The sequence below is a fragment of the Dendronephthya gigantea genome, unplaced genomic scaffold, assembly GCF_004324835.1.
Source record: "Dendronephthya gigantea isolate DGI-Jeju-01 unplaced genomic scaffold, DenGig_1.0 000037F, whole genome shotgun sequence".
In the NCBI taxonomy this organism is placed as follows: domain Eukaryota; kingdom Metazoa; phylum Cnidaria; class Anthozoa; order Malacalcyonacea; family Nephtheidae; genus Dendronephthya; species Dendronephthya gigantea.
The window spans coordinates 180,189-206,093 of record NW_021163047.1 but is presented as its reverse complement, the minus strand read 5'-3'; the positions used below and the strand labels follow the sequence as shown (position 1 = coordinate 206,093).

Here is a 25,905-nt window from a genome sequence, read left to right as displayed (position 1 = left end):
TTCTCCTGGAATAACCTACACGATGGTTACAGCTACACCACCAACTACATTACCAGCTACTATCACACATCAGTGCCAGAAACAGTTCACCCCAGCTCGAATATCAAACCATTTGCCAGCGTCAGATTTAGGTATTTATCGTCCTAGAACAACTCACAGGGAGGCTACACTACCAACTACACGGCCAATTACTCCTGGAATAATTCACACGACGGTTACAGCTTTACCATCAGCTACATTACCTGCTGCTATCACACATCAGGGCCAGAATCAGTACGCCCCAGCTGTCAAACTACCTGTGCCTCGTTCGCGTCGTAACAAGAAAGCCGCCCTTTCTGCTGACTTAAATTCTGATAACAAATGTATTCCTGTTCGTATCACCTCACGCCGAAAACCTCAAAAGCGACGATATTATCAGCAAGCCAATAAGCCTAATTTTTCGAATATACGAGTTACATCAAGTAAAGCGGTAAACCAGTCTCCTTTTCGGGGGAGTTTCTGGAAGGATCGTCCTTCAAGGATAAAACGGCCGAAGTTGGGGAATTCGAAAGACTGGTTAAGCTACCTAGACTTTGTTCGCGATCTAATGAGAAATTAACTTTTTCCGATGATGTAAATAATGAATATTCCAATTATAATCGGACATCTCATATAAGTCGACCGATACCAGTTAGAATTACCAGACGCAAGTCAGTTTATAATGATACATTTCCTTCATCCAGTCAGAGCCACAGAAAAAACTATTCACTAAACCTACAAAACCTTTTATCTATAAAACCTAAAAGGAATGTTGCTGTTTCGCGATATTTTGTTCCCTCGGTCCTTTTATCCAACACTATGTCCTTATCACCTAAGATTGATGAAATTGCCCACACGTTAAATTCTATTAGCGCTGATATTGCTCTCTTTACCGAAACCTGGTTGCAGGAAACCGTTCCTGATGACGCAATTAATATTGAAGGATATCAACTGTTTAGGAGAGACCGTGCAAATAGAATTCATGGGGGTGTGTGTATGTATGTCAAAGAATCAATTCACTGTAAAATCTTATCTGACTTTTATCATACAGATCATGAAGTTTTGTGGGCATATCTTAGACCAAGGCGACTACCTCGTGGTTTCTCAAATATTATAATAGCGGTGGTGTACCAACCTCTAACTGCGAACGATGTAGAAATGAAAGAATATCTTATACAATCCCTTGAACGTTTAGAAGTTGAATATTCAAATTGTGCTGTCTTCCTAGCTGGCGATTTCAACAAAACCCTTCTTCCCTTGGTTAAATCTGCTGTAAAAAACTTCCAACTCAAGCCCATGGTTAAACAACCTACAAGAGGGGACAATATTTTGGACCAAATTTTTACAAATTGTAAAGAGTACTTATCAGATTCTGTCCGAATTTTACCACCCTTTGGTTACTCCGATCACCGAACAGTATTTATTGAGGCAAAAATTCGACCTAAACCTTCAAAGCCACGAAATAGAATAGTTGTGTATAGAGACAAACGGCCTACCAAGGTAGCAAGCGTTGGTAGATTTCTACAACAGGTTCCTTGGCTTGAGTTACTCTCTAATTATCAAACATGTGAAGAAAAGCTCAAGCTATTGACTGAAATCATAAACTATGGACTAAATACTATCATGCCTGAGCAATGTATCAAAATGCATGAAAATGATCGACCCTGGCTGAACACTCAGTTAAAAAAAATGATAAATAGCCGTCAAAAAGCTTTCTCTTCTGGAAATAGAATCCTATATAAAATGCTGAGAAATAAAGTTAATCGGGAATGTAAACATTGTAGGAAAACCTATTATGAAAGCAAAATTGGTCAAATGAAGGACTCTACGCCCAGAGATTGGTGGAGAGAGGTCAAAAATCTTTGTGGTATTAATAAAAACACTCGTCGTGACCTAAGATCCCTTTTACACCCTGATCTTGTGTGTGATGATCTTACTCTTACGAATAACATAAACAAAGCGTTTATCAGCGTAATGAATGATTACTCGCCTTTGACAGATTATACATGCGTGGATCCGGTTGATGATGAACCTTTGTATGTTACCGAAGAATCTGTGGCAAGGAAACTAAGAGCGATTAAGATATCTCGCGCCAGTGGACCTGATAACCTTCCAAATTGGGTGCTCAAAACGTTCTCGGACATTATCGCAAGTCCTATTACTGACATATTGAACACCTCATTTACCGAATGTAGAGTGCCTAATGCTTGGAAACTCGCAGATGTTTGTCCTCTGCCAAAGTCGTCCCTCATTTGTGATTTTAACAACGACATCAGACCAATTTCTCTTACGTCGACTCTGTCGAAAGTTGCGGAAAGCTTCGTGATTGATATGGCTTTAAAACCGGTTATGTTGTCCATTGTTGATCCACGACAGTTTGGATTTATCCCAGGTTCATCGACAACTATGGCACTAATCGATATGTTTCATCATTGGTTATCTGCCACTGATGGGACATCGTCCACAATAAGAACTGTTCTCTTAGACTTTCGGAAAGCCTTTGACTTAGTAGACCATCATATATTGATCGCTAAACTATTCAGCATAGGAGTAAAGCCAATCATCGTTAATTGGATTATTGATTTCTTACGTCATCGGCAGCAGAGGGTTAAATATGATGGTACTTTTTCTAACTGGGTTGATGTCCATGCAGGAGTTCCCCAGGGTACTCGTCTTGGTCCATGGCTCTTTCTTATTCTAATTAATGATCTACGATTACCAGATCAGATCTCCCAAATGTGGAAGTTCGCTGACGATATCACATTATCCGAAGTGATAACACAATCTAATGAAAGTTCCATTCAGGACGCTGTTGATTATGTTAACTTGTGGTCTAAAGAGAACCATCTACAACTCAAACCAACCAAATGTAAAGAAATCCAATCATGTTTTAAGAGAATCCCTCCATCTTTGTTCCAATTGAGATAGATGGGATAAAATTTGATAAAGTTAGTGCTGCAAGACTTCTCGGTGTTACTATTCGTGACGATTTTAAGTGGATAGATCATGTTAAAACCATAACTGCTAAGGCCTCAAAGCGCCTATATCTCTTAAGACAACTTAAAAGAGCAGGACTCAGTGTTGATGATATGAAAGCCTTTTATTGTAGTGTTGTCCGATCAGTACTGGAATATTGCTGTCAATTGTTTCATAGAAATCTTCCCTACCTCTCGAATGATCTTGAACGCATTCAGAAGCGTGCATTGCGGATTATTTTCCCTCATCAAAGTTATGATGAAGCACTGAAAGAGGCATCTATTCCCACCCTCTTTGACAGGCGAGAAATGCTATCACGAAGTCTTTTTAAAGATATTGTTGTCAATGGAAACCATCAACTTGCTGGTTTACTTCCCCCTCGTAATAGCTGTAATGGTTTTCTGAGAAATAATAGAACTTTTAACACGCCACAATGCCGAACAGATCGTTTCAAAAACTCTTTTATAATGAGTTTTAGTACTGAAGCAAATTTTGCTAATTGATAACAAGTTGTATATATGTATTGTTTCCAATTTTAAATGATTGTATATATTTATTCTAAAGAACACATAATTGTGACTTTGACTTAAAAGGACTAAAAAGTTGTAAATATATATTGTTTCTTATTTCATTATGTATTTTAAATTATCGTATATATTTTTATGTAAAAGACACATAATTCAGTCTTATGACTGCCAGTGTCCTTTTTTCTAATAAATCTCTAAATCTCAATGTCCCAGCGGATTTTTTTATAATGGAACAGAATGTTTAGGCAAGTAATAGAAAATACAGACATTCTCACAATGCATTCCATGTTAAGGCAGGGCATTGGTTTTGCTAATAAAAATCCTTCAATATTATATTATAGCCCATGAATTGGATTCAGTCATAATGGCCGCCCAGTCACCAAAATTTACAAAACTTTTGGCAGAATGGCTGCCGAGGACAGGAAATTGGAGTGTCTGCTGGCGGACTACAAGAGACGGCAATAAAACTGAAATATTTCATGATAGATGCAACTCAAAAGTCCCGACATTGACAATTGTAAAAGTTTTAAAAGATAACAAGACTTTTATCTTTGGAGGATTCACGACAGCTACATGGGCACCTCCCTTAAAGTACTATCGGTCTGCTCCAGGTTCCTTTTTGTTTTCATTTCGCAATAACGATAATCTCCCGCCTTTCAAGTTGCCTCTGAAAGATCCGAACAGCAGAGATGCAATTCTAGCAAGAAAGGACTCTGGGCCTACATTTGGGCATGGACCTGATCTTAGCATTTTTGACAAAAATGTTAATTTCAAAACATACGAAAGCTACGCAAATCCAGGTTATATATATCAAGTTCCGCCTGGATATACCGCGGGAGAAAACAAAACACGAGCCCTCCTTGCTGGCAGTCTGATTTTTACTCCAGCAGAAGTGGAAGTGTTATATTTAAACTGAATGTTATTTGTAAGTGCACGCTTAACACGATTGCAAATCTTCAAGACAGACGTCGCAATATAAGAACGAGCAGATATAGACCGTTAAATGAACATATAATAATAAGGGGTTTTTAAGAGGTAATTTCGGAAAGCCCCGTTTTGACATTCGAAAATTATATCAAGGCTTTTCGGTGTACCATATAATATATTGTACCAGTATAACAAGCTATGAAGGCCCGTTTACACTTTTTGCTGTGATTTCATGCATGTGCGATTTTCTTCTTTCGATGTGAACGAGTGAATTAGTTACGAACGTTGAAATAAGAGCTCTCATTCATCAAATCATTTGTAGCTGCTCACTCGTTCACATCTACTAAAAGATAAAATCGCACATAAAATTTCGAGTGTAAACGGGCAGGTATATAGCGATATAAAGTTTATAGTCGTGAACAACGATGCCTCTATATCATGAACATATTTCACGAACATATAAATAATTGTTTGATAACAACCAGGTGATCTCGCGCTTATGTTTTAGCCATGTGCACTCAGCGCTTAGAAATAGTGTGGAAATAGAAATCAATTCATGAGTATTTAATTTATTGGTTATATTTTTTATTATTCTTTCCAAATTTTGTGATTAGGTTTAGTTATAAGAACTCTAGCTCTGAAATAAATTGTAAACTGAAATAAAGTATATTTCGAGAGATATGAAAAATGGGTTTACATTTGACAAATAATCCAATTATTTTCCCGCTATTTCAGATCACATGGAAAAAATAAGAAGAGTACTGTTTGTAAATAATGATTTAGCGTTAAAATACATTTTGCACGAGATTATTCTGAAGGAGGTTTCTACTTATCGTTTAATATTGAATCTCCGATACATGCACTGAATGTATGTAGTTAAGAAATCGCACAAGAGTGATCCTATAAACCTACGTGCTTGCACTGTAGTTTGGAATAAAAAAAATAAATGCACTTACATAGACAAATAATTTATTATTAATGCTGCATTGGTGTGACTTTTGTTACTGATCTATATGACCGAAAATTCCTTTCCTATGAGTGAAAATTTACAGAAAATCAAATTACAACATTATTCAAATATCTCACTCAATGCATAAGTTTATGATTTACCTTTGAGTGTGAGCTTTAAAAATAAGGCGATAGTCGACAATTTGCATTATATAGTTAGACCACGGTTAGACATAGAAATTATAATTGGGCGACCCGTGATCGCGTGTTTTTGCAAAATGAATATTTCGCCGTGCAAAAATGAAAATGTAAGCTGTTAAAACTATCCGAATCGAAATGTTCGTATGAATGTGAGCGATTTTATTTTTCAATTTCCCGGTTTGCAGAAATACCCAATTTAAACGATTTGGTTATCAAAACGTTTCTAAACAGCGGCTCTATCGAACTAGAGGTCGGCACACAGTGCTTGAAGACTGTGGATCACACGAATTTACGCTAATTTCAAAATTATTACTCGATTTATCCAGTTTATAGTAAAAGTCTAAGTGCACAAGCGAAAACCATTTTCTCGCTATTTTTTGGTAAAGGTACAGGTAAATATATTGTCAGGTCTCTTTAACCAACTGTTAACTCGCGATAGCTAATTGCGTTTAACGAATATAATACACTCTAAATATATTTTTTTTTACATATTAACTGCATTAAACAACTAAGTTTCCTATTTTAATTGACACCGTCATTTGAATGAATACGGTTATTTTAGTCAACGTGATTAGTTCAGCATTTCAAATCCTTGTTTGTGCCTGAGATGGAATTCCAAATACATGGTTAAATGCATAAGATTTCAGATTTTCATGTTTACTTACCGTAGGAACAATCGTTTTAAAAAAATCGGGCAAAGGCCGAATACTGAATATGCATTCAGCCACCAACCCCCCTCCCCGCACCAGTTATGTTTCTACCTGTCTCCCTGAACAATCTCCACACCTTCTCAACGCAGTAGCCAACAGCCTGACGATTCAGTCCGGTAATGCAGATTTTAAAATGTTGCAATAAATCATTCTTAAAAATTATTAGTGCATAAGATAAAGAGTATGTGCATGCAGACGTGAACGTCTTCGAGTGTTTTCTTTTTCGTTTTCATGCCAAAACGGTTTGAAATACCGTCAATTTACCATAAGAGTTGAAGTTAATTTTAATAATTTAACATTGAGCATATTTTTCCTTTGATCGTGTGGACAAGGCCTCAAAGCGATAAACGATTCTAAAAACGTACGCTTGAAAACGACGCTCGTGTGCACATAGCCTAAATCATCAGGCAACTACACTCTGAAACTCTTCATGGCACTTGGATTAAGGAAGCAATTCTTTGAGAACACGAACTTAGTTTTGAAATATTACTTATAATGCCCATGCAACATTTTGATGCTGTCTGTGTGTAATTGGTTTGAAATAGCGAGGGGTTGCTCTTATGGGGTATGTTATTGTTATATATAGTTTTTTATTTTCTACGCGAGGTAGGAGATCTTTTACAATTGTTAACTAATGTTCATTAATGTTCAGCTTCTTTTCTGGATTCTCTACTCTTCACTTGATCTTCTGATCTTTGTCGTTTTTGAGTTCTTGTCTTGGTTGTGTGTCCTGTAAGGTTGAGCTTTCTAACGTTTCACATGCTTTTTACTCCGCTAGTCCACTGAAGGTTGGGGTGTTGTGCACGCCCTTTTATAGTAACGGTTGAGGAAAACTTGCAGACGTCATTAACCAGAGTGGCTGATTCTTATCCAACCAATCAGCGTTGTAAGTTAGAAATGTGAGTTGGTTTTAGAAGCTCGTTCCAGCTCTCATATCTTGTTTGTTTAAGGCGTTGTCGCACTAGTCGAGTTGCATGGTCTTCTGCTCAATCGATCAATACTTAAAAATGTTTACAACTTAAAATGTTTATCATCAACAACTAGTAAAATTTACAAACAATACGTCTGTGAACAATATCTTTCACTTAACTATTTTCACTTTTTTTATCGAATTGAACTTTTGATGACGTAATCTATTACATGCTTGACCGAGCAACATTTTTAACACAATTGATTGACATAAGAACTTGAATGGCCTACAGCACGCACATTTTTTATAAAAATGCAACCATTAAAATAAGTGAAGACTTAAGACTGTTTATCCAGGTATTAGTTCTGAGATGATTATAAATATTTTCACCTTATTACTTATTTAATCCCACGATATGTCATACATGAAAGGGAAAGGCGATTAATGTTTGCTAATGGCCGAAAAATATACTTACTCAGGCGTCTTGTGGCAAAAATCTTTCACTAATCCCTGTCATGCTATTGATATTCCTATTTTTACAGCTATTTTTATATGCTATCTCCAAACACATAAAGCTTTGCGTAACATTATTACCGTTTTGTTGGGACTGGTCAAAAAAATATTTCCCTGGGTCTCAAAAAAAATATATAGGGCAAATATATAGGATAAAGCTGTTCGCAAACCTACTTTCTTCGTCCTATATTTTGGAATTAAAAGACGATTATCATTCCGTAAAGAATATCCTGTACTGTGTCAATGGAGAATAAGGTGATAAAATTTATGGGTTGTTTCGTGACACATTGTAACGTATTTGTTTAACATTTTAAGAGTTTGTCGCAGATTGTCTTTCTCAGCGAGGGCAGTAACACCATATTGGCAAATACAAACGCATCTTGTACTTGAGGTCAGGAAAAATTATACGAAATGCTCTAGGTTCAATGGCTTCAATTTCATCGCTCAAATATTGTGCCAAGTTGTAATGCCATACCTCGCACGAAAATGCAGGTAGCTAACGTATACTCGGAATAATAACGGAGGATCTCTTGAGTAATCGTAATATAATCTCTTCGAAGCTTTCTTGCAAATATAATTGATGTACGCGATCTATTTAAGGCCGTTTAAGATCATAACGCCGAGTAATTTAGCATTTAGCGGAACGACCGCTATTTCCTGACCGCCAATGGTGATCGGTGGAATGGCCCAAGGGTCAAGAGAAGAAAACCCAATACAAATTTATTTGGTTTTCTTGGGATTCAATTTCATGTTATTCTTAGAAGCCCATTTGATAGTTTCCGTAGATTGAGACGGTAAGGCGGAATTGGATTCTTGACTTTCCAGATGATCTCCCATATGGTGGTGTCGATCGACAACAAATTTCACCGTACAAACACAAACATTCAAGTCGTTCACATGACGAGAGAAGGGAGCCTAGGGGGCTTACCGCTACTGTCAAATTTTACACGTTTCAACGGTGGATATTTATCAACAACACCACCGACAAGAGAAGAGAAGTATTGGAACTGTTCGTCACAAGAGCCCAAGCGATACATTGGAGACCAGTTGACGTTCGATAAGGCGTTGCTAATTAACCTCTGATTAGAAGGACGCGCATCTCTAATCGTTCGGAAGGAAGGTGCCGCAAGTTCCTACTGCCCATCAGTGGATTGAGTAAAACTGAGCTGTGGTCTGACAAAACGAGGAGGGGGAGGGGGACAATTTCAGAAACGTCATAAAATTTTGAAATGTTTTTTATTATTATTTTTACCTAGAATCTTGGATCCCCTAGCGGCATTCTTTACGATCTGTTTTAACGAAAACGATTTACAGAGTTGGCGGTGTTTAAATTGATCGAAATCGCCACTTAGAATGATAGCGCCAAGAGGCTCCGTAAGATAAGACAGCATGGTTTTTTTATGTTGATCGAAATAGATATCCTATAATATAGTTTGATTTACGCAAAACGTAAACCCACTGTGAAGGAAGTTAGGGACTTTATTTATACTTATACTTTTATTTGACTTTCTTGGCAAGAAATTAATTAGTACAATGATCCCAATGAATGCTGGAGGATATGGAAAACTCTCTTTAGTGAGATTTTAGAAATACATGCGCGGATCCGACAGACAATGATATGTAAGAAGGCGAGTGAAAGATTTAGAATTTCAAATACTTTTAAAATTTTAAAATATTTTGACATACACCAAGGTAAATTTTTAAAATTATTAAAAATGACTGACAACTGTTTTGTTTCGGCTAAATTTGATCAAAATTTTAGTAAGTTTTAGTAATTAATCGAGAAGAAGTATAAAACAAAGATTCACTAGGACAGATAAAACTTCATTGAAGGCTATTTACATCGCTAAAATACTTCAGATTATCGAATTTGAACAAGTATAAACGGCATGTTTTATACGATTATCCGTTATTACGATATTAACCCAGTCTACGGGATTTTGTATACGATATTAACCCATTAACCCAGTCCAACTGTCCAAGGTTGACAATCTTTATACGAACTTGACTTTGATTTGTCAAGTTCTAGTAAGACCTTGCACAAGATCCTGCCAAGATCTTCAAAAGACCATGATAAATCATGCAAGATTTGTCAAGATTTTACCATGATCATTCATGCAGGATCCTGCAAGATGTTTGTCATGATCCCGCAAGCTGCAAGATCCTGGAAAATTTTTCCATGATCATGCAGAATATTAGAAGATTTTGCCATGATCTTGCAGAATCGTGGAAGACTTTTGCTATTATCTTGATTACCCAACTACTTTAATATCCCACTATAGTGCGCAGTATTATATTATCTAACCAGTGTCTTGGTTGCGCTGTACCCCTCTCCATGAACACAGAAGACCTTATTAGGTAATAGAGTGGTTGAATTGAGTGGTTGGGTACTAAAGTCAGTTGGGTAATGAAGTAGTTGGTTAATAGGGTGGTTAGATCATAAATTACTGGGTACTAGAGTCAGTTGGGTACTAGAGTCAGTTGGATAATGAAGTAGTTGGAAGTTGGAACCTCAACGTCCGCAACCTCTTCACCAACACCTGGAACCTCAACGTCTGCAACCTCCTCACCACCACCTACAAACTCAACACCTGCAATGTCTCCTCCACCAACACCTGGAACCTCAACACATGTAACCTCCTCATCACCACCTGCAACCTCAGCTTCTGCAACTGCCATACCAACACCTGCGACCTTATTTTCAACATCTGTATCAGCACCTCTCTCCCGAAATGGTTTGATATGAGCCAGACTGATGCTTTTCATCACCTTATTGGTCTTTGTGTTGCGCAAAACAACCTGGTGATCTGTAAGGCTAACCACAACATAACCATCAAGCCAATCTGGTGTCATTCGATCACCCTTTCGGCCTCCAAGCTTCTTAGGATTAGCCTTCATTACTGCTTGCCCAACATGAAACTTGTACGCCTTATAACCTTTCATCTTTTTCAATTTATAATATTTTTTTGCTTTACTTTTGCATTGATGTTATTGGCAGTAACCTATGGAGCAAACATTTTTGTTCACAACTGTGAGTTCTAGTAGCAGGACAGAAATATTGGCATGAAACAAACTACTATACCACAAATTGTTACAACGTACCTTGGCTTCCATCACACTCAGCTCTTCCTGCTTGGAATTTACATAATCAGCCACTTCATTAGGGGTTGGTGCTTTCAAAATGATAGGAGCAGGCACATCATCCTCCTTTTCCACAGGCAACTCTGATAGAAAACGTGGCTTCCTTATGTGCATGATCTCATATGGAGGGTGTTTAGTTGATTCGTTAAATGACGAACGGACACCCAGCATGCTTGTTCAATATAAAGGTGCCAATCATCCTGCTGTTCATTGACCATCTACAAATAGAGTACAGAATGATATAAAGTAGTTTCAGTTTTCCCTAAGTTCCATGCAGCACTGGTGGTCAACAGATAATGATTTATTACATGAAGTCAAGAATAAAAAAACTAGAATAAAAAAAAGATAACCTAGACTTTCTACCTTTGAAAGGTGACGCTTGAGAGTTCCATTAGTGCGCTCATCTTGACAATCTGTTTGGGGGTGATAGGCAGCTGTGACAAGATGGCGGATGCTAAATTTTTTGAACATTAATTCGTTCAGCAGCTGAAAATAAATCATGGTTATACAGATTAGGTTTGCTAATATTAAGCTATCATGCAGGAAGATGTTAAGTGGCGAGCACTTTTACAATGTTTGAAATACTCAGTTGGGATAATGTATCTCCATACCTTGTTGTTAAACTCTGTACCTTGGTCACTTAAAATCTTTAGTGGTGCACCCCAACGATGTATCCACTTCACTAACACCTGGTACACACACTCTGCTGATTTTGCCTTGATTGGCTCGGCTTCTACCCACTTGGAAAAGAGACATGTCCTGACATGATGTATTTAAAACCTGTGGATGTCTCCTTGAATGGACCAATAAGATCGATACCAACAAGCTCCCAGGGCTGTTTGGCCTGTAAGTAGAAAATAATTTGACTGATCTATGATCAAATCATGTAGCAGTTATTCAAACTAGTTGAATATTCATAATCCCGATGACGTCATTAGCATTATAAGTAAAGTAACTGGGAATAAATTAACGTCAGTTGGCACGAGCTTCAGAGGAAAACGTTCTCAAGATTCTTTCACACGATGTCCCGGCCTGCCGGCGCTTCGTCCGAAGAGCTTAGAAATATAGTAGCGGCTATTGATGCAGAGGCTGCGATTCAACCGCCTAATACAACAGATCCTGTCCAGCCGACAGCGACGACGTTTGAGTCTGGACCTTCTACAAGCCAAGCACTGGCACAACATGTGGTGGTTGATGGCGCTACGCCGCCCACGAGTAATGACAAGCTTGAGGTATTTTATAGTTCTACTGGATAGCTAGTTAACTTCAGTACGCTGCCGACGAATAGTTTCTGCGATCTGGTTAAGCAGGGGAGAGATATGGCACCTTCATACCATTTACTACGCCAAAGATTCGCATTTGAAGGGCGGGTGTGCCTTGTTTTCGCCATTTCAGGGCTTTGAATCAGACATGTGTTTATAGCTGCTGATCAATGAAGTGTGTCGTTGCCAAGGCGGTATTGTCCTTGTCGCTATTTTCGTCAGATGGTATTTCACCAATTTATTGAACACCTTAGTCGCATTATGTCAGTTTTCAATGTACGTATCAGATTGTGGTCTGATCGAGGCTTGTTAAACTTCAATGTTTATATCGCAATCGCTGACGGTGCGCATTGCTGGGCGACATATTAGACCATTAAGGTTTTGAACCCATTTATAGTCCGCCAGGGTAGGTGTTCTGTTTGAGCTTTAGCCATATATATGCAGGAATAGTGAGGGGGTACTTGGATTCGGTTATCTGGGGTTTTAATAACCCCGCTACTAGGAATTGTCCTACAGTGGGTACGAGAACTGTAGCCAGAGTCCGAGCAGGGACGTACTTGTGATATACAACCGCGTAGGGTTGAAGAGATGGGTATAAAGCAACGTTGGGGTCATGCAACCGTGAAGGGTGCATTAAAGGGCCGACAAGGCAAGCCCGCGTAGGGGCATTGCGTGTATCTGACTACAACACGGCCAGGCGATAATTAAACCTGTGTACGATTCATTTACCACTAACATGTGGTTAGTGGCGTGGCCCATTGGAACAACCGTGAAGGGTTGAGAGATAAGCATTCCCCGTCCGGACAGGGACAGGAGGAGAGTATTGTTTTGCAGATTGAAAAACTTCAAAAGCAGTTACGGACCTTGCAGTCGAAAACGGATCAGGCCTCCGTGGAGAATAAAATTTTGGCCCTGCAGGCGTTTGCAGCACGGCCAGAATCGCTGTTTGATGAGCACGCCGTGTTAGCGGCGTTAGAGGAGGTGGTCGTCGACGTATGTCGCGACAAAAATGATGACCGCCTCAAGCGTTTTAATATTATCTTGACGCAATGCCGGCCGTTTGTCAACGATAAACGCCTATTAAAAGACATCTTGATGAAGTTGGTCGCAAGTAAGGAGGAGTCCGAAGTTGCCAAAGTCATCACAAAATCTTGGGAATCTCACCAGACACTCCAGCAGTCTGTTGCGCCGGCGAGGCCTCGCGGGACATCGTTCCGCGGTCGTCGCAGATTTGGAGTGGGGAGGCCTGCTCGCAGTGACTTGAAATGTTGGGTGTACGGACAACCCGGGCATTTTGCGCGGGCATGTCCTCAGCGTCGCATGTGAGGCTTGGAATCAACTTACTATTTTAGCATATAGACATAGGGTTATATCGTGTGACAATTACGGGTGGTGTGCGTATAGTCCTAAATTCATTCATACTCGAACCATATATGGCATATCGATATTATTCATGTAAAAAAAAAAGAAAGAAACCTGTTTGGTAATTTTGATGGTTGATAACTCGTTTCGAATATAGGGGTTATGTCATTGGTATAATTCGAGGGAAGCGAGTGACGAGAAATGATCCCACAAGCACTTAGGGCTTTGCCCGGTTCTTGAGAGCCTTCGGTTCGACGGTGATCATTTTCTCTGAGCTCGGCTTCCAGGGGTTGGTAGTAATTTCGGTAATTTGGTTTTGTAATTACAGTCGGGATGACCTGTTGATCCTCTTGACATGGTGCGAAGGACGCAAAACCAACCGATATTGTGGGTATCGGCGACGGGAAGCCCGAGCTCAGAGGGAATGAAAAGTGCGCGTGATACAGTAAATGAGATTAATCGGCTCATATAACGTAATGACATGCCTGAATTTAAACAAGCGTTCTGAGGGACAAACAAACTGGAAGGACGAATAAATCAAGTGTGGGGATGTTCATGTAATTTATTCTTTGTGTTCAGTATTGGGGAATATATAATAAGTATTGGGGGAAGTACTGGCAGTGAGGAAGTGGTAATGAGTATTGGGAAGTAGGGAAGTTGGGGGGACGTCGAATAAGGAGAATTAGGGTGATCGGGTGTCTTAACGGCAGGGTTGCGCAGTCAGGGTTTACTCGCCATAACTTAATGCTAATGAGAAAGTAGAAGGGATAAAGAACTATTCAAACTAGTTGAATATTCATAATCCCGATGACGTCATTAGCATTATAAGTAAAGTAACTGGGAATAAATTAACGTCAGTTGGCACGAGCTTCAGAGGAAAACGTTCCCCGCCCGGCCCATCCCTTCTGCGGTCTCATTGCTTACCCTTTCAAGCAGGCTTGTCAGGGTTTACTCGCCATAACTTAATGCTAATGAGAAAGTAGAAGGGATAAAGAACAATTGAAATACATATGGGTTTCAAATAAAGCTTATTAGATTTAAGATTACCTATAAAGTCTAATTTGTTTTGAAGCAGGGATAAAACTTTATGCTCACTAAATCATGTAATTTTTATGAGACTTACATATATTGGTGTCAGTTCAGGAACCATTGTCTTTATCTTTTGCACTTTTTGACACTGAGTGCATGTGGCAATCTAAAAAAACAGCAGGATTTTATAAAACAAGCATATTTTATAACCTAGGAGAATCTTGTTACATTATGTAATAAGATTGATATTGGTTATAATGGGGTTAATATTTAATGAGTTGTCAGGATTGTGTGATTGATAAGGGGGCGTAAAAAGACAGGGACATAAGTGAAAAGGCTGTAATTTGTTGGACATAAATGTATATATAAAGCAGGCGCGGATCTAGACCGTATCGAACGTGGCTCGAGCCACGGTCAGATTTTCCCATCCAGAATTTCCCATCTGCAATCTAATATTCACACATTATTTAGAAGTACATATTAATTCTTTGAATCACACCAAAATTAAGGAAATATATGTCTAAAACAAATAATTTGAGTAATATCTTTCGTAATCGTTGTCATATTATTACCAATTCCTGCTAAAAGTGGGAACAAATTCCCAATTATTATTCCTTGTTTAATATTACGATTGTTCAGTTAACACTGAACTATAAAATTTGCCGAAAGCTTGCCGAATTGTGCCGAGTATGTTCGGAAGCTAGTCGTGCATTCGAAGCTGCGATCACAGCAACTAGTTGACACGGTCAGCGTGCAGATTATTGCGCAATTGTTACTAAATATAGTAACGCTCGGACACGGTGCAGTGTAGCAAACCAATCACAGGGCAAGCTTTTGCCACGTGAGCCACGGTGCGACACGGTGCGACACGGTGGCCTGTTTTTGATTGCGCAATAAACATGATAAACAATAAAGTTCGACACTTCTCGACTTCGAACTCGGATATAGTTTATACATAACACGTTAAATTGGTCTGTTCGCTGCATCCTGGCTGATTCAGGCTGAATCGAATGCATTAATACATGAGTCCGTCGAAATTTCTCAAAAGCAAATCTAAGCGAGCATATTTCAGGGGAAATATCGCTCTTCAGGCTACAACATGATGGAATTATTACTAAAGACAGGCTTCGCTCGCTCGCGTTTACAATCCGATCGCAACGACAATTTTTAAACTGCTATTTCCCAAGAGACAAATACTGAAAATCTTTACCCAATGTCCTTGTAAGGTAAGACTTTTAGGTTTTAAATCGAACTATGGGCGCTCTCCTTTATACGGAAAAACGGCCAGACCGGTTCTGTTGCATTTCGGTAGTCGGTACAGACAAAAGTATATCGTTATTTACATCTGCCTAACACGGGAAATGCAGTTTCACCGCTATATTCTTAACGAAATACTCTATTTCAATTTAAAATATGACCGGTCTGACCTTTTTGGCCGCTTAATGGAAAGCGCCCTATGATACAAATTTGCATTTACGCTGTGAATAATTTGTGTATGCAAATTTCACGTTAATCGTTATGTTGAGTGTGAATGAAATATCCGTAAATACCTTACCAAAAATTTTGAAAATGGTTTTGTGGTTTTATGAAAGTACAGGGATTTACAATATTCGCTTTTAAACGTTCCCTGAAGAATATTGTAGAACCAAAGCTCAGAAAATGTTTGTTTCGGAGGGTCCATAGCCGCTTCGCCATACGCCCCCACCCCCCCCCGACCGGAAAATTTCGAGTCCAATATGACACGGTCAGATTTTCGGCTGGATCCGCGCCTGTAAAGGTCTATGTTACGAAGAGAATAAAACTTGAAACATGGTGGCAGCGGTGATAATTTTTTAGTAGCGAGAAGCAACTGTCGTTATGTCGAACGAGGAAGTTGGCACAAGTGAAGCTACGCGAAATACGCAGGCGGTAGAGCCGCAAACCAGTCAACAAAATACGGCATCGGTAGCTCCTATCACACTAGCTGGCATAAAACCACCGAGTAATCTGAATATAAAGGACAATGTAATCGAAAACTGGAAGAGTTATAAACAAAGATGGGAAAACTACGCCGTTGTAGCTAATTTGGCGAGTCAACCGGAGACATTTAAGGTAGCATTGTTTTTACATTGTCTGGGCGAGGACGCTCTAAAGGTATACAATGGATTGTCGTTTGAGTCGGAGGACGATAAGCAGAATCTAGCTAGGATCATAGAGAAATTAGAAGAGTACGCGATTGGTGAAGTTAATGAAACATACGAGAGGTATGTGTTTAATAGCAGAAATCAGGGTCCGTCTGAGTCTATTGAAGCGTACATTACAGAGCTACGCAAATTAAGGAAGTCATGTAACTTCTGTGACTGTCTCAAAGATTCTCTTTTGAGAGATAGAATCGTACTGGGGGTAACTAACAAGAATTTGAGAAAACGATTGTTGCAAGAACGGAAACTAACACTTAAGAAGTGCATCGATATTTGTCGCAGCATCGTAGCAGCATCTAATCAACTAAAGGCGGTGTCAGACATGACAATTGAGGAAGTAAACAAAGTAAGCGCGCGAAATCAGCGCAAGTCAGATCGATCGAAGCAAGGGCGGGGTATACAACACAGCCCCGGATCGGGATCACGATCCTGTAAGTTCTGCGGAGGTGAACACGCGTTCCAGAAGGAAGAACAACAGCAAGGAGGATTCGTAAAGCAGTTAGGCGAGGCATCGGAAGAATCAGACTCGAGTGATGTCGAATTCGTTGCGGGTATCACAACCAATGTTAATGCCATTGAGGTCGGGAATTCAGGATACTCCAAAGAAATATATGCTATGATGGAAATTCAAAACAAGACCATTCGTTTACAAATTGACAGCGGCGCATCAATCAACGTCATTACGCAAGATCTCATTGGGGCGGGTCCTTTAAAACCGACTAAAACCAAGCTCCTAATGTGGAACAAGTCAGAAGTACCGGCCTTGGGGACAGCGAGATTAATCATCCGAAATCCCAGAAACAAGAAAAAATATTCAGTCGAATTCATCGTGGTAAACAAGGGTCTTCAGCCGTTAATTGGGGCGAAAGCTGCACAACAGATGAAACTATTAACCGTGCACCAGGAAAATTTCGTTCCAGCATCCCCACCTGTCATTCAGTCAACTGTAACCCAGGTCACAACCAGAGAGTACTTAGTTGAGAAATACCCGGAGGTATTCAAACAACCGGTTGGCACACTTCCGGGGATGGTACATTTGGAGATCTCGCCCGAAGCAAGGCCAGTAATAACACCATCACGTCGTATACCAACAGCCCTAAAAGATCCGTTTAAGAAAGAATTGGACAAATTAGTAAGGGACATGATCATAGCTCCGATCGAACAACCTACGCCCTGGGTGAGCAGTGTTGTGGTGACCACAAAAAAGTCAGGAGCGCTCAGAATTTGTATAGATCCTAGGCCACTTAACAAGGCCCTCAAGAGAGAAACCTATCAAATACCAGTCCTGGATGAACTTTTGCCTGAACTTGCACAAGCGAAAGTTTTCTCAACGGCAGATCTTCGCTCGGGATTCTGGCATTGTGTGTTAGATGAACAATCTAGCCGTTTAACTACATTCTCAACACCCTATGGCAGATACCGTTGGCTTCGATTACCGTTTGGATTATCCGTGTCGCCCGAGATTTTCCAGAAGCGTCTCATTCAAGCAATTGAAGGTTTAGACGAAGTTCTTAATATAGCGGATGATATCCTAATTTATGGCATTGGTGAAACTGAGAAGACTGCGCAGGCGGATCATGACAGAAAACTGCTAGCACTTTTGGAGCGATGTAGAGATCGGGGTGTGGTATTGAACCCGGAGAAACTGAAGTTACGCCTCAAACGAGTTAGATTCATGGGTCATGTACTTACGGACAGAGGATTAGAACCAGACCCAGACAAAATAAAGGCCGTCGAAGAGATGCCCAGACCACAAAATGTGGAAGATGCCCAGAGACTCAATGGGTTCGTTAATTATCTCGCCAAATTTCTACCGCACCTTGCAGATACTATGGAACCGATTCGTCGTCTTACACGGAAGGATGCAGTGTGGATATGGACCGAAGAACAAGAACGAGCTTTCTGCAGAGTTAGAGAGATGGTTGTGAAGTCACCAGTCCTCAGCTATTTTAATCCAGCTTGGCCGCTCGAGATCCAGTGTGATGCTAGTCAAAAGGGACTTGGTGCAGTCTTAATGCAACAAGGAAAGCCAATAGCTTTCACCAGCCGTGCCCTAACACCGACAGAGCAGCGGTACGCGCAAATGGAGAAAGAGATGTTGGCCATACTATTTGCGCTGGAAAGATTTCATCAATACACATTTGGCCGTCCAGTTCGCGTGTACAGTGACCACAAACCCCTAGAGTCAATTCTGAAGAAATCGCTGTCGCAAGCACCAAGAAGGCTACAAGGCATGATGATGCGATTGCAGAAATATAACGTCGAGGTAAATTATGAGCGAGGAAAGAATATGCTGATAGCAGATCTCTTGTCAAGGGCGCATCTACCAGGTTCCCAGGATACCGACCACAAGGAGTTCGAACAGGTTAACTCAGCGAATCTGCTCCCCTTATCAAAGTCGCAGTTAGACCAAATCAGAGTAGAGACCCGACGTGATGAAACCCTACAAACTTTAAAGACGGTCATTTGCCAAGGATGGCCCAACGAGAGAAAGGACCTCCCGGCGCAGGTTCGAGCGTATTTTGACATCAGGGATGAACTGACGGTCGAAAACGAGTTAATCTTTAGAGGGGAACGGGTAGTCATCCCAATCGCGCTGCGGCGGAGTGTAAAGCAAAAGGTTCACACATCACATATGGGGACGGAGTCATGTTTACGTCGAGCACGAGACTGTGTCTTTTGGCCGGGTATGTCGGCCGAAATTCGTCAGCTTGTGGAGGCATGTGCGACTTGTCAGAAATTCTGCGCTTCACAGCCAAAGGAAACGCTGAAACCTCACGACGTTCCCAGTCGCCCGTGGGAGAAGATAGCAACGGATCTGTTCACATTCCAGAACAAGGAGTTTCTGATAACAGTGGATTATTATAGCAACTTTTGGGAAATCGACGAACTGTCAACCACGACCGCGCCCGCAGTAATCTCTAAGCTGAATTCTCACTTCGCCAGATATGGGTGTCCAGATACAGTAATCAGTGACAATGGACCCCAATTCTCGAGTGAAATGTTCGCTACGTTCGCTAAAGATTGGGAGTTCGAACACCGTACTATAAGCCCTTGGAATAGTAAAGCGAATGGAAAAGCCGAGGCGGCCGTCAAAGTGGCAAAACAACTACTATGGAAGGCACAAGACAGCAAGACAGATATTCGGCTAGTGCTGTTAGACCAAAGAAACACACCGACACAAGGGATGAACACAAGTCCGGCACAAAGGTTCTTGAACAGAAGAACGAAAACGTTGCTCCCAACTAAAGAAACACTTCTCCGCTCAAGAGTACCAAATTCAGAAGAACAACAGCAAAAGATGAAAGAGAAGCAGAGGACCCAAGCACACTATTACAATCGAAACGCCAGAGATTTGAAAGAACTGAAAAAAGGGGACGTAGTACGCATTAAAGCCGTCGAAGCCGTCCACACGAGTTTGGAAGAAAGGAGTCGTAGTAGAAAAAATCGACAGCAGATCATACGTCGTCGAGACGACGGAAGGAACGAAATACCGGCGTAACCGTTACCATCTCAGAAAGACGCAGGAACCAAACGAGGCAGAGGAGGTCGAGTTTGGGATAGAATCTGAAGAGACCAAGAAAGACAAGGGGCCTGCGGAGCAACCAACGAACCAAACCTTGGAAGCGAGGAGAGTTGAGACCGATACACCGAACTTAGTCGAACAGCAGTTAGAGCCGGGTAATCCAACATCTGCCAGACCACAAAGAGAAAGACGAAAACCAGCGTATCTTATGGACTATGAATGAAAAAAAAAAAAAAGAACGAAAACAATAATTGTAAGTAAAGTTTGTACATAAAGTAGTCGGACACTCACGGACTCGTGGAAATATATATATATATATATATCAAGCGAACAACTAATTTCAAAACGGGGAAGATGTTACATTATGTAATAAGATTGATATTGGTTATAATGGGGTTAATATTTAATGAGTTGTCAGGATTGTGTGATTGATAAGGGGGCGTAAAAAGACAGGGACATAAGTGAAAAGGCTGTAATTTGTTGGACATAAATGTATATATAAAGGTCTATGTTACGAAGAGAATAAAACTTGAAACAAATCTCATCTACTCTTACAAACTCCTTTACATCTTCTGTGATGGTTCTCCAGTAGAGCCGCTCGGTGATGTTTGCCTGTGTCCGCTTTTCTCCCATGTGCCCACCTGTTGTCCCATTGCCATGAATAACATTGAGCACACATTCAATCTGGAACAAAATTTATCACTTAATCAATGAACCAAGTGCTAGCTGTCTCATAATGTTCATTTTCAACTATTAAACTATATATAATAATAATTACATGTTCATGCTTACTATTTTGTCTTTGTCATGCAATTACTATATTCAGAATATATGAAATTATTACATGATATATATACTAACCTCATCTCTTGTAAATAGCACTTGTTAAGTTAATAAGTTAATAGTCTAGTAATAAGTAAACCGCTGAACAAGACGACAGCAGAACCTAAAACGATTCGAGAACGCTTTCCATGCTTTGTTAATTGTAGAATTGTAGTCTATTGATATTGTTGGAATTGTCTTCTATTCAGACGAACGCAGAAAGGGTAAATGTCATTAAACATTAGTTATTATTATTATTATTAGTTGTGCATGTTTGTAATTTATGTATGTATTTTGTAGATAATCGAACAAATATTAAATCGAGTAAACATTGTATCGACCCTTTAAACGCGTAGAAGCCGAGCTACCGAGGGCGCTAGAGTTTGCGAGAACAGCACTTTAACCTTTTTAGTATTCAATTGATTTTTTCCTTGCTTACCCACATAGCACAAAGTGTCACTAAAATCTGATTAATTAATGTATGTATCAAACATTGACATATGTGAAAGTTTTCAGACTCAATAAAGGGTTAATATATAAATAAATAAATATATAAATTTAACTTATATAGTTAATAGCCTAAGTAGACAGAGATACCTGGCCTCCACCACAGGTCTCTGTCTCAGCATTTGAAATTGAAAAATAATTTGTCTTACTCTAAGACACAGAGGAACAATCATAGACCATATAATATGGAGATCTGTAGAGGAAGCAAAGAGTTACCCATGTTGTGTAACTTACAGCTTCTATTTATAGCTGAACAGCTTGCCAAAAGATACCAAGCCAAATTATATCAAAAAAGGTAAAAAAAAATCCACTCAAGCCACATGAATAAAAAGAGCTATAAAACAAGTAAACAATAAAATTTATAAGATCATATCACATATATTATTAATATTATTGTGCGATGTTTCACTGCGAAGTTATTAAAAACCTAAACATACCTTCATATTTAAAGTTTCTCGAGAATTGGGACAGCGTGTGTATATTTTTTTTCCTTGCGACTTTGTCCAGAGTGGCAAAATGAGTTGGTGCCTGGAGTCCTGATTTAAGGAAGTGCAGCACATCTTCCACCGAAGCCTAAGTCATTCACATTGTAGTGTTAATACATGACCAAAACAACGGCAAATTCATAGGTATTAATAACAACTAATATCTTGGTTATGATCATAATAATTTCATCATTACATTAAAACAACAGTTCGAATGTCGGTATCAGATCGAAGTCATCGAACATTTGAATTCGAACTAAACAGAGTTTGGACGACAATGACATGCCTTATATTTACAGATTTCCGAGTCAGGTTTCTTTCCTTTCACGTCAGAACAGCAAGCTGATTCAGTTGTTGGATTTGCAGCCATTTACGTAACAAAAATACTTCGAAAAATCTTTCTTTCAGACAAGTCAGAGAACACGTGTTGAACAGTAAACAAGTTACGAAATTTATGAACGGAATGTAACTTATGCGCGCATTTGCGCATGCCCAGAACCGCGACACTCATATATTTCGAAAGTCATAAATTTCGCGTGACACCGCAGCGCCGTGCGAGGGTTCTAATCCCGCCCGGATATTAGGAATTACACCCGGGTAGTGTGACAGAACATAGCGGAATCCAAATTTGTCCAAATTCTACGTCATGGACCGTGGACCTTCAATGGTCAAGGCACTTGTACACATGCGCAAAATTAGAAAGGGGGTAAGGACTGGTGATTAGCAACTTGTTGATTGGCTAAGACACAATGTTTGTATTTCAATGAAAAACGTCGGCAATTTAATTGTCATTTTGCGAATTATTTTTTTATAAAATGTTTCGTAAACACAATATGAAATGCGGATCAAATAAAAGATATAAACACTGGCAAAAGATTAAAATATGATCAGAAGTGCGAAAGTTATGCGCTGAAAGTTAAGCGGTGAAAGTTAAGCGGTGAACAACTCGTACTTTATTATCCTTGAAGTGGTAGGTGTCTACTTTGTGTATTTGTGTGCAGTAAGAATGCATTTTATGAGCTTGGTATGTCGTTTTTCGAAGACCTAACCAACTATTTACGGCTTTACATCATCGTTTTAACTTCAAAAAGAGTTCTTGAAAGTGTAACTCGGAGATTTGATATCAACAAAATAATATCACTTTAAAGCTTTTATAGAGTCAACTGCAATCATTGCACGATTTCAATAATCAAAAAACAACATTTGACGTTTAGTGTTTGGGGATTTAAATTATTTTTGCTGTTTTGAAGGTTTAGCTATAGTGAAATATTAACTAAGTCTATATGACTTTAGTATAATTTCAGTATTGAAAAATGACCTTTGAGCATTCTGATTGGCTCTTTCAGCAGTAACTATGAGGCAATAGTTACTGCTCAGAGCAGTCTGAGCAGTAACTATTGCTTTTCCTCAAAAAAACATGGCTGAAAATACTCAAAATCGTTTCGGAAAAATTTCGGAAGCAGAAATTGAGAACATAAATCAGTTGTATTTATAAATAAAACTTTTTCAATACTGAAATTATATTAAAACAATTAGTCGCCTCAGGCTCGGTGATTACAAGCCTATATTCACTTCGCCTTCGGCTCAGTAAATATAGGCTTATAATCACCTCCCCTTCGGCGACTAATTGTTAAATAACTGCATGCAACGTAATGCAACAGGTAAACGGTGATTTCATTTCACCTTTACGACTGTGTTTGTTTCCGAAAAATGTGAAACATCAGCTATTATATTGAGGTCTGGCTATAGCTCAGGAAAAAAATTTTCTTCATTCGAAATAGCGAGGGGTTGCTGCATGCGTGTATTACTAGTAGATAATTTATCCTAAATTTAATTCTTTCGGAAGCGGAAGAGAGAGTCTACTGCGTGGGAATATACCCGAGAACTTTGCTCGTTAACTCAATGAACCTAGTAAGCTACGAATTCTGCGGATCGAGGTTTCTTCATATTTCGAAACTACCTCATTTCTGAACAAGTAAACTTGGCGGCCGTTAATTATCTTAATGTGTTTTAATGAAACAAGCTTAGCACGAGACATTATTTAAAATGTATAAGCATTTTAAGTGTTATTCACAGCTAACAATAAAATTACAGCTCTTAAACTCTGGCTGAATGGAAATAGCCGTAGAAGTGGAATCTAGAAGAGCAACGATAAAATATGCAACGTATTAACGTAATGCAGCAGGCAAACGGGTGATTTCATTTCACCTTTATTACGACTGTGTTTGTTTCAGAAAAATTTGAAACATCAGTTAGTATCGGTATTACATTTTAAATAAACTTCGAAGGTTAGGTCTGGTTAGCTCAGGAAACATTTTGCTTCCAATCCCGCCAATTTGCCATGGATTATCAATGATTATTGGACATGAAAAAGATTATGCATGTATGTGCAGTAAAATGTCCGGTCATTAAAATTTTAAATAAGTAAAGTCCGGTTTGGTCTTTAGGTATAAATTAAGTTGCTTAGCAATGAGAATTTAAACACGTATTTGTCAAGGCTTGTGTGGAAGGAACATCGTAGGAAGCCAATATTTTTTTGCGGAAATATTTAACTTAGAACAGTAGGCGCTGCCATATCAATAAAGTGAAAAAGCGTTTTTGAAAATCGGGCATATATCGGTAAGAAATTATGAAGTATTATGTTGTTCAATGTTCAGGCGTATGTTTATTCTCAGCTAGAATGCATGGTAACTATAGCAGAGAGTAGTTTATAGAAAATTAATCTTTCCATGATCGCGAAATCATTATGTCACTTGTCGACTACGATTTACACCGTGTAGAATTGCCACTTTGCCCAAGTGCAATATGTACGGGTAGGCTATAAACCCAAAACTTGACACGCACCATGAAGTGCATGCATGAAGAGGGATAAAAACGCCCATAAAAATAGGATATTATTGTATGAGAAAGATATTGTAAGTTTCTTGAGAAAGGGGACTGTAAACATAAACATAACATGCTTCATCGGATGTTTTTATCGTGTCTATAGTGCGAGTTGTTCACAACATCGTTATATCAGCTTTATATCAGCTTTAATTTTACCTCAATTTTAAAAGAATTAGCTTTCTGCAAACTTTATTAGTTAATTCAACCCCCTAGTAACTGTATATTTGGGACAATCCTATTTCTATGCTTGCAAAAATCAGCTGTTCTTATATGAATAAATAAAATATTTTTATGCATGGGAAGCAAAGTTTGAATGAGTAGTCATCCTCACAGTTGACTATTAAAAGACAACTCTTGCCTTTACTTCCAATATCGACTATTTTATCGACTAATTGAAATTATCGGAAACCTTTATTTTAAACTACAGCACAATCTGATTGGCTTTTGACCCCGTCACGGTGCACTTTTGAGCACAAACCTCGCATGCATGCCCATATTTTCTACATTAGCAACACGTCGCTGACAAATTTTGAAATTACGTTCCTTCTATAACTGTTTCAATTCCGACAATTAGATATTTGTTTTGATATTAAATTTGAGTTGTAGCTATGTTCTTTCGTTGGAAAAGTGTTAAATCAGTAATATGATTAACGAAATATAATGGGTTAGAATCCTATAAAACTAATCAGCAAATCATGGACTTAATTCAACGGACTGAATTTAAATGAATCAGAACCGGAATTTATTCCCCGAATACAGAAAACGTATTATCAGAAGTGTACCTATAGAGATTATTTTTCGTATCAATAAGTTTTACCCCGATGCACACGTCACGATACTTGCTGGACTGATGGCTGCCTAAAAACAATGATATCAAAACGTATTCTATCGACTCATTTCAGTAACTTAATAATCAAAAGCTTTATTCTGGCTAGCTTAGGATTGTTATCAGAAAAAGTGATGTGAAGTGGTGAG

At 39.1% G+C, this 25,905-nt stretch overlaps 2 protein-coding genes across 2 annotated transcripts; both read left to right on the top strand.

Annotated features, from left to right (window-relative positions):
* Positions 1 to 837: 837 nt before the first annotated feature.
* On the top strand, positions 838 to 2,946 carry LOC114526081. Its single transcript, XM_028547582.1, has one exon. It carries the CDS (start codon positions 838 to 840, stop codon positions 2,944 to 2,946), a length of 2,109 nt encoding a protein of 702 aa, XP_028403383.1.
* Positions 2,947 to 3,885: 939 nt separating this feature from the next.
* Positions 3,886 to 4,437, top strand: LOC114526080. Its single transcript, XM_028547581.1, has one exon. It carries the CDS (start codon positions 3,886 to 3,888, stop codon positions 4,435 to 4,437), a length of 552 nt encoding a protein of 183 aa, XP_028403382.1.
* The last annotated feature ends 21,468 nt before the right edge of the window (positions 4,438 to 25,905 follow it).

What these genes read in the sequence shown, in the direction of transcription:
- LOC114526081 (XM_028547582.1), top strand. Translation starts at nt 838, where the DNA reads ATGTCCTTATCACCTAAGATTGATGAAATTGCCCACACGTTAAATTCT.
- LOC114526080 (XM_028547581.1), top strand. Translation starts at nt 3,886, where the DNA reads ATGGCCGCCCAGTCACCAAAATTTACAAAACTTTTGGCAGAATGGCTG.